The 8,295-nt window shown below is 36.9% G+C and overlaps 1 protein-coding gene across 2 annotated transcripts; it reads right to left on the bottom strand.

The window, feature by feature from the left end:
- Positions 1 to 1,856: 1,856 nt before the first annotated feature.
- On the bottom strand, positions 1,857 to 6,203 carry LOC129745106 (uncharacterized). Of its 2 annotated transcripts, none has more exons than XM_055737947.1 (3): positions 5,903 to 6,203; positions 5,379 to 5,799; positions 1,857 to 5,314 (listed from the first exon to the last, which is right to left on the bottom strand). In XM_055737947.1, exons 2-3 carry the CDS (start codon positions 5,568 to 5,570, stop codon positions 5,153 to 5,155), a joined length of 354 nt encoding a protein of 117 aa, XP_055593922.1. In that variant the 5' UTR covers positions 5,571 to 5,799; positions 5,903 to 6,203; the 3' UTR covers positions 1,857 to 5,152. The 2 variants fall into 2 exon arrangements, with proteins under 2 accessions (XP_055593922.1, XP_055593923.1); XM_055737948.1 differs by having other exon boundaries at positions 1,857 to 5,311; positions 5,903 to 6,189.
- Between the last annotated feature and the right edge of the window lie 2,092 nt (positions 6,204 to 8,295).

Consider the following 8,295-nt stretch of genomic DNA (forward strand, 5'->3'; position numbering starts at 1 on the left):
TTTCGCTGATCGCAATGCCACTTACAGGGATTGATCCTCATTCATTTTCAAGAACTCTGGCCGAATTTGAGCTCATTTGAGTAAGTTTCCAGCGTGCGCTAGAAGTGTTATTGAAAAAAGTCCATTTTTCTGGAAAATTTTCGTAGATGTGTTCTAGCAAGCTGTTGTTAATATAAAATGATAATTTTAAAGTGCTCGGTGATTGGTATGACAAGCATTCGTATGGACCTGATTTAGATAATTGACTAAATCAAACCAAAAAAATTTAAAAATTCATAAACTACCAACTTTTACAGAAAATTTACTTACAAGTTGAGAGCTTAAAATCAGTAGTAAATAGAAAAAAAATATTTTCGATATAAACTTTTCATAAAAAGATAGCCTTATTTATTACCTTTAATTTGATGTATAACACTTAATGATCGCAAGAGTGCTAGCAAAGTTATTCAAATATCTATGCAACAAATTTGATTTGATAAAATATTTTTCATTCAAGTTTGCTCCACACCAACTTGTGCACAAGAAAGGATATTTTATTCTATCAAGTACCCCATGACGGGGGCAGGAGTTAAAAAAAAGCGCGCGCTTTGATCAAGTTGTAAGCAAGTCCTCTTGATGCCACGTTTTGCAGGTTGCATGATGCTAAAACTTGAATGGAGACAACATTATCATTCAAAGAATGTGATGTGAATGTTTGAATATCTTTGCTTGTACTGTTGCGATAATTAAGTGTATTACATCAAATTAAAGGTTATAAATAAGGCTATCTTTTTATGAAAATTTTATATCGAAAATATTTTTTTTCTATTTACTACTGATTTTAAGCTCTCAACTTGTAAGTAAATTTTCTGTAAAAGTTGGTAGTTTATGAATTTTTAAATTTTTTCGGTTTGATTTAGTCAATTATCTAAAACAGGTCCATACGAATGCTTATCATACCAATCACCGAGCACTATAAAATTATCATTTTATATTAACAACAGCTTGCTAGAACAAATCTACGAAAATTTTCCAGAAAAATGGACTTTTTTCAATAAAACTTCTAGCGCACGCTGGAAACTTACTCAAATGAGCTCAAATTCGGCCAGAGTTCTTGAAAATGAATGAGGATCAATCCCTGTAAGTGGCGTTGTGATCAGCGAAAAAAGCCGAAAAGTGAACTAGTCTAATGTATATGCAGCTGCGTACGAAAAACCCCGGTTTTTGTGACAAACAAGACCGGAGTCAATGGTCATGTACAAGGAGGAATGCCTGAGAAAACGAATTCTTTCGTAGGGACATAAGATCTCCCAAAGGACCAGTAAAGTTTTGGCCGGATTTGGAAGCTGTCTCTACAGCAAAGGGTTACTTTTACAGTGGTATCGGGACAACAGGGTGGATTTTGTCGAAAAGAACATCAACCCACCCAGCTGCCCTCAGTTTCGCCATATCGAAGAATATTGTGCAATTGTCAAGCAGAAGATGAAGAAGAGAAGTTGAAACAAAATGGCTGCTGAGGTCAGCGAACGGGGTTTTCAAACTATGATGAGTGGTATTCGACAAAAAGTTCGAAATTTCATCAAAACCACATCGGAATTTTTTTTTATTATTTATCCTTTAAAGTGCAATAAAAAAACTATATTCTGAGTACAAAACATTTTTATTTCGTTTACAAAGCTCCGAGATAGGCCCTTTTTAATGCGTCCAGATTGAGGATGATCCATGCTTTTGTGCCGGCACGGTATAGAATCATATGCCGATAATCGCACCTTCAAGGAATATCATTATTGGAGTAAAGTCTGATTTGTTGGTGTATAAGGTAAGTGATATCTACGGACTTTCGAACATAGTCTAAAAAGTTTTTTTCATTCCTAGTTTTTATTTAAACCCTAGTACGATCATCAATGGATGTATCTGTGTTGCCATTCCAGATGGACTTCCCTACCGTGAAGATCGGATCTGTTGTGTACGAAAGCAGTTAGGTCGCTAAATACGGTTCCTATATAGTATGTTTTTGTAAAGCTACTACCTCACCCGCGCCTGCGACTGCGTACGGTACGTAATTCGGCAGAAATTCAACATGTTAGTAATAAATATATCTTAGTCAGATTGTAACACAGTGTAAAGATATGATCGCGATCATCTCTGATTTCCAACAGAAAAATATAAATGTTCTGATAACAATATTGAAAAACGATAGCTTGACATCACGGTTTATTTTTATCTCTCTCTCTTCAGCGTCTGTTTGTTAAAATGTTAACCTCTAGCAGGAGTGGAAATTTGTAGTCTTTCACAGTTCAGTCATAGGTCTTCAATCACTCCGATTTCATGTATACGAAAAAATAGTGTTGTGCATGGTTTTTTTTTGGGATCGGTATGCAAGGACAACACCTCTAAAAACCAAAATGCATGTTACGATCTACTTCCCACACGAATAACATTATAGGTATGTAGTTAGCACATTATAACGACTATAACAACAACAGTTACAACAATCTCTCTGCTTCCCTGATTTCCCGACGATTTCAGTTCCTTCTTAATCCCTGTTGATCCACATTCCTCGTGTTCATTTGACCGTTCGTCGTTTCTACCCGTTCAAAATCCGTGTATATCGATTCCCTACTCTTGCGTTTTCTTATTCAAAAATTTCTTTGTTTGTTTTTTTTATTATATCGCTACTTTTGGTGGGAATGGGTTCATTTTTTTTTTAGCTTGGCTGGGATCCTCGTGCCCTAAATGACTTTTAAGGTTTTTCTTATTGTAATAGTGACATTACATGTTAGGAACCCGAAGGCTCAATTTTAGAACAATTCTATTTGTTATCGCTTCGTTCACTACTCACTACTCATGTTGGAGATAAGGTTCGTTCGATTCTTTTTTAAATGAATTAAGAAAAAACTGAATTTTGACAAATGATCTCTAGCGGTCAAATTCCTTTTCAACATCCTGAATTTAAATACTGAAGTTGGATTTCTGTATTTTGAATCGAAACTCTCGATAAAAAATACAAAACCATTAACTATACCGAAATATGATGATAATGTACAATTAATCAATCGATGCTCTTAATCTGAATCTGAAATCTGAATCTGAAATCCGAATCTGAAATCTGAATCTGAAATCTGAATCTGAAATCTGAATCTGAAATCTGAAATCTGAATCTGAAATCTGAATCTGAATCTGAAATCTGAATCTGAACTCTGAATCTGAAATCTGAATCTGAATCTGAAATCTGAATCTGAAATCTGAATCTGAAATCTGAATCTGAAATCTGAATTTCGAATCGGAAATCTGAATCTGAATCGGAAATCTGAATTTGAAATCTGAACCGGAATTTGATTCGGAAATTTGAATCGAAAATCTGAGTATGAATTCTGAAACCAGAAATTTGAAATTTTTAATCTGAAACTGAAATCTAAATCAGGGACAGAAATTTGAAACGTAGATCTGGATCTTAAATCTGAATCTGAAATCCGAACTCGTCAAATTTCACATCTTATACCCAACTTCTGTATGCGTTCAAAACAAAACTGTCAATTAAGATGAGATTCAAAGATACGTAAATTTAGCGAGTCATGTCACATGACTCGCAGAATAACACTCTGTGTTCTGAAACTTTATTTTGAATCTGAATTCTAGTTCTCTGAAAATCTGAAATTAAAATTTAGAATGTGATTTCGAAATCTTTGTTCTGAGTTCCGATTCTGAGGTCTGAAATTAGAATCCTGAACTTTGAATTCTTGTTTTGATTTCTGACGCTCAACTTCTAATCTGAAGTCCGTAAAATATAATAATTGTTCATTTTAGTTTGATTATAAGATTTTTAGGTTTTGAAAATTTAAAATTATTAAGGCTTTTGTAGTTTTCAAAATGTATGATAATATAAAACCGAACGAACCTATCCCCTACATTCAGCTACGAGATTGTACTACTATCATCAGACTCCTACAAATTTCATCTACCCGCGTTTCTTGGACTAAATATTATATAAATGTATCTTCTAGCGGCTCTATTTTAGAACTATTTTAGTAGTGTGAGTATTGACTCCGTTTTGCTCTGCGCACTAACACCGATCACTAAAACATTCACAATGAAACGTAATTTTTTGTTTTTTTTTCCTCATAAAAACTGACTCCTATAATAACGATTTTAGTGTATGCATTGTTTCTGTTACTTACTTTGGTTTATTCGTGAACATTTTTTGTTTCTAACTTCCTATAAAAAGGTTTCTTTTGTTTGGACGTCCTGGACGAAGGTTAAAAAGAACAACAACAACCATTTTGTTTTGCGATTCTTAGGACAATTACTAACACACGTTAAATTAACAATTTCTTTGTATACATGTGGGTGTAAAACTATCAATCTGTTAGATCTCTAGGGGATGACGGGTTCAATTTTATTAGCTAACTTAAAACAGATCAATACACTACAGTCTCATTTTTGGTGATGGGCTAACGATTTTTTTTTTGACAATGTCTTTGGATTGTTTTAACGATCTAAAACTCTGTTGAGTATTTGGTTATAAAATTCATCCACGTTTCACGGGCTGTTTAGAAATGTTTAAGCATTTTGCAGGTATTTCGCTACCGTATTGACATTTATTTTGTCGATTCCTTCTTGTAGAAAACTACTTTTCAGTGGGATTTGTTGCCATATCATACGTATGTGTGCATCAGAATGACCAGTGCGTTGAGGAAGCCGTTTTTGTATAGGTACTCTCATTCCCGGTAGAAAGTGATTCGGTTGTGTTTTGTTTTAAAACATTTGTCGGTGGTTAGCAAAAAAAAATTCGGTTTTTTCTTTCATCTTAAGTTCCCAGTAAAGTTGCTTGCTTGCGTGATTGGAAGAGTCTGATTGCTGTTCGATACGCGCGATGTTCGCCGTGCACAAAAATCAATCTCTGAGCTCGAATGGGTCTGATCGTTTTTTTATTTTATCAATTTTTTGGAAGAGTCGAGTTCGTTTTTGCGATTTGATTTTTGCAGAAGTATAGGCACTTTATCCGAAAATGAAAACAAAGTTTCAAACACACGAGTGCAGCAGTGATGTCGACCTTGTACGTGCGTGGTGTTTGGCATTGCTGGCGGACTTTGGTTTTTCTTTATGTTTGATAATGGGATGTCAGCGATCGGGCAGTTCTACTTACATTTTGGAAAGTTGGCTTAAAACCAAGTTACATTACCATACAGTCGTCACATTCCGCCCCAGCGTCGTCCTCGCAGTTGCAGTCGCACAGACCACAATCGGCTCCGTCACCCTCGGCAGTTTCGTACTCGCAGCAGGAACAGCACGGTTCTTCTGCCTGCTGAATCGTTACTTCCGGCGTGGAAATCTGCTGGAATAAAATCAATGGTTAAAAATAACTCCAAAAAGTTTAAAAATGTCTTATATCTACTAACCGGTTCCGATGTGATCACTCCTTCCACGTTGTTCGGTGCCACGCTGGACGGGTTTACCGGAAACAGAATCTCCCCCGGAAACAGATAGGTGTCGCAAAAGTACGCACTGTGGGTGTTCTTGATGTGCTGCTTCAGCTTCTCCATCGTCGGCATCGGCATATCACAGAGCGGACACTTGAAGTCCATTGTCATTGCTGTTCAGGTCGATTGGAAAGCGGCTTCCGGTTTAGATATGTTATATTATATTTTTGTCTCTCCTTTTGCAATCCGACGTGTTTCCTACAATCGTCGTCGAGGATTCGGATTTCCTGCTGCCGCAAATCTATTAATAGAGCCGTTCACACCAAACTCACTGCATATCGTTTATTATCTTTAACTTTTGCTTCCATCGTCGCTGTGTCTTCTTCCATAGAAAAATCAGCTGAAAAGACAAAAGGGGCGTAGATGTAACATATTTTGCGTCCAATTTCACACGATCCACGTGAACTCCTTCAACCAAAATACCCCTCATCAATTATCCTTACCTTTCTATGACACGTTTTGAATGGGTTTGATCTAGTTCCGGTTGAGTAAAACTTTAGAAAATTATCAACAATTATCAACGCGCCTGCAGATAGACTATAGATTTGCAAGCATTAACAATCTCTCTATCGACGACGATGTTTGTCAAAGTGATGCTGTGAGAGGTGAGCGAGCGAGCATCGAAACTCACTCACCATCACCAAACCACCCACCCCAGACAGCTTTATTCGAGTGTTGTTTACATCGAACACTAGCGTCATCAACGGCCATGCTTGCAAACTGATGCCATGCGGTAAGTATGAGCTTTTCGAAGTTGGTTCCGATTTGTGAGCTTTCGGGGTTCGATGTTTTCCGTGTAACATGAGCGATGTTTTCTGTTGCAGTGCAAATGAACAACTTTTTGAAAGTTGGACTTAGACGTGGACAACTAAGAGATGTGTGCGAAATTGTTATCGGTAGAACATGAGAGGTTGCAGCAGACTTCAATGCGCATTTTTTATGTTCGCATTGAAAAATTCTACTTGTTCTGATGATGGTAATAAAAAAAATATAGGCCTAAGTTGGTCTAAGTCCCAAATGAGGCCTTTGTGCGTTCCACATGGTGCCGAGAAAGGGGCCACTTGGTTCCGGACACAACCTACCTGCCGAAAGGCTGGGAAATGAAAGAGGCCGTTGTCACATCTGTCGCAATCACGAGGCATAAGCACTCACGATGAGTGTCCGTCCATGAGTGTCATGACATATGTGTTCGGACCGTGCAACACTAGAATAGGGCGCTTGAAGTTGGCCCACACATTCACCCTCTTCTCTCAAAAAAAAATGTTTTGAAAATATTTGAAACGGGATATAAAATATACATCACCCAAGCACACGTAACCCATAAAGTCTGCAGTATCTTTGAAAGCACAAACAAATTTTTCAAACAAACTTCCAGATTTGTATCGATTTTCTGCAAATCCCTACCCAGGTGTAGCATTTTTTGTTAAATATTCAAAATTGGAATTCCAGTGAATTAGATTCTCTATGCATTTAACTTTCCTACTGACTACTGAGTTTTCTTCTTCCTCTAGTTTGGACTTTCTTCTACAAGAACTAGAAACTCTGTGCGTGTCCCATTAATAAGGAATAAATATGTCTTTTCAACCTCACTGAACAACTTTCCCATTGAAAAGTTTGATAATGGCATTCTACTAAATATCACGTTCTGCATCTTAACGCCTTCTATGACGATCTTCCTCTTTCGAATCCGACTCCAGTGTACCAACCTGAAATACGCAGCCCACAAATGCGTTTGTATGGACTGCACGAAATGCTACTTTTGATGCATCGAGTATTGTTGCCTTAAGCAAGATCATTAAAATACTAGGTTATTTGACTTTTACAGTTAGTAGAGCCTGGTGAAGTTTGGCGGTACCTTTATTACCTTACGGTTACCGGTTACCTTTATTTTCAAACTAGCAGTGTGCTATGATGAAAAGGCAAATTTGGGTCTCGGCTGTTCTATGGACTAGAGGCAAACAAACGCAACGAAGCAATTAACGTGGCTAATTCTGAAATTTGACGGATCGAATCACCTTCTATTTAGCACTCTTGGCCTTTAGTTTACCCATTGACTCGGTTCGAGTCGTACCCTACAAAGTAGCACAATAACGTATGAGTTCTTGCATGTTTTTTTTTATTGGGTAAGCAGAAGACGGAATCAAAACAAAGGGTGAAAATACAAATGGAAAAAGTTTTAAATCGTTCTGTATTGAAAATATCACGGTAAATTTTAAATTGATTCAATATCACTTTCCAAAATAATTGATTATTATGTTTTCAGATATATTTTTTGGCTTTATGGCACAACAACTATCGTCAGTTGATTTGGCAATCATTCGTACAAATGTGGCGCTTGCTTCTAAGGAATAATTTGCTTGTACAGATGGACAACCTGCAGAGAATAATTCAACCAAATTTCATTAGATGCAGCCAGGGAACAATAGATCACCTGCTTTCAGCGCGGTCGAAGCTTTCCCTCAGTGAGATAAGCACTTCGGATGAGTTAAATCGATTTGATGCAATTCTCGTAGCCGGCAATGAAAGCTATAATCATCCGCACCTCTGCATCTGTTTTATACGACGAAAAATTTGTTTACAACTGTAAGCTGACTACCATCCAGAAGAATTTTTGAATAGAACGGATTGCTTATACTGCTTCTGTATGTCATCAATGTGTTTTTTTTTGCAATTATGTGATACGATGTGTGTGTGACGATTCGATCCCGAATATGGTATGAACATTTTACCTCAAGAAATAGAGCAGAAAATAAAGCACTTATGCGTATTGTTTGAAAAATCCTAACACTTTCGATATAACGTATGTATCATAATCATCATGTTTCTTTCGAAATGA

This window comes from Uranotaenia lowii, chromosome 2, assembly GCF_029784155.1.
Source record: "Uranotaenia lowii strain MFRU-FL chromosome 2, ASM2978415v1, whole genome shotgun sequence".
Classification (NCBI taxonomy): domain Eukaryota; kingdom Metazoa; phylum Arthropoda; class Insecta; order Diptera; family Culicidae; genus Uranotaenia; species Uranotaenia lowii.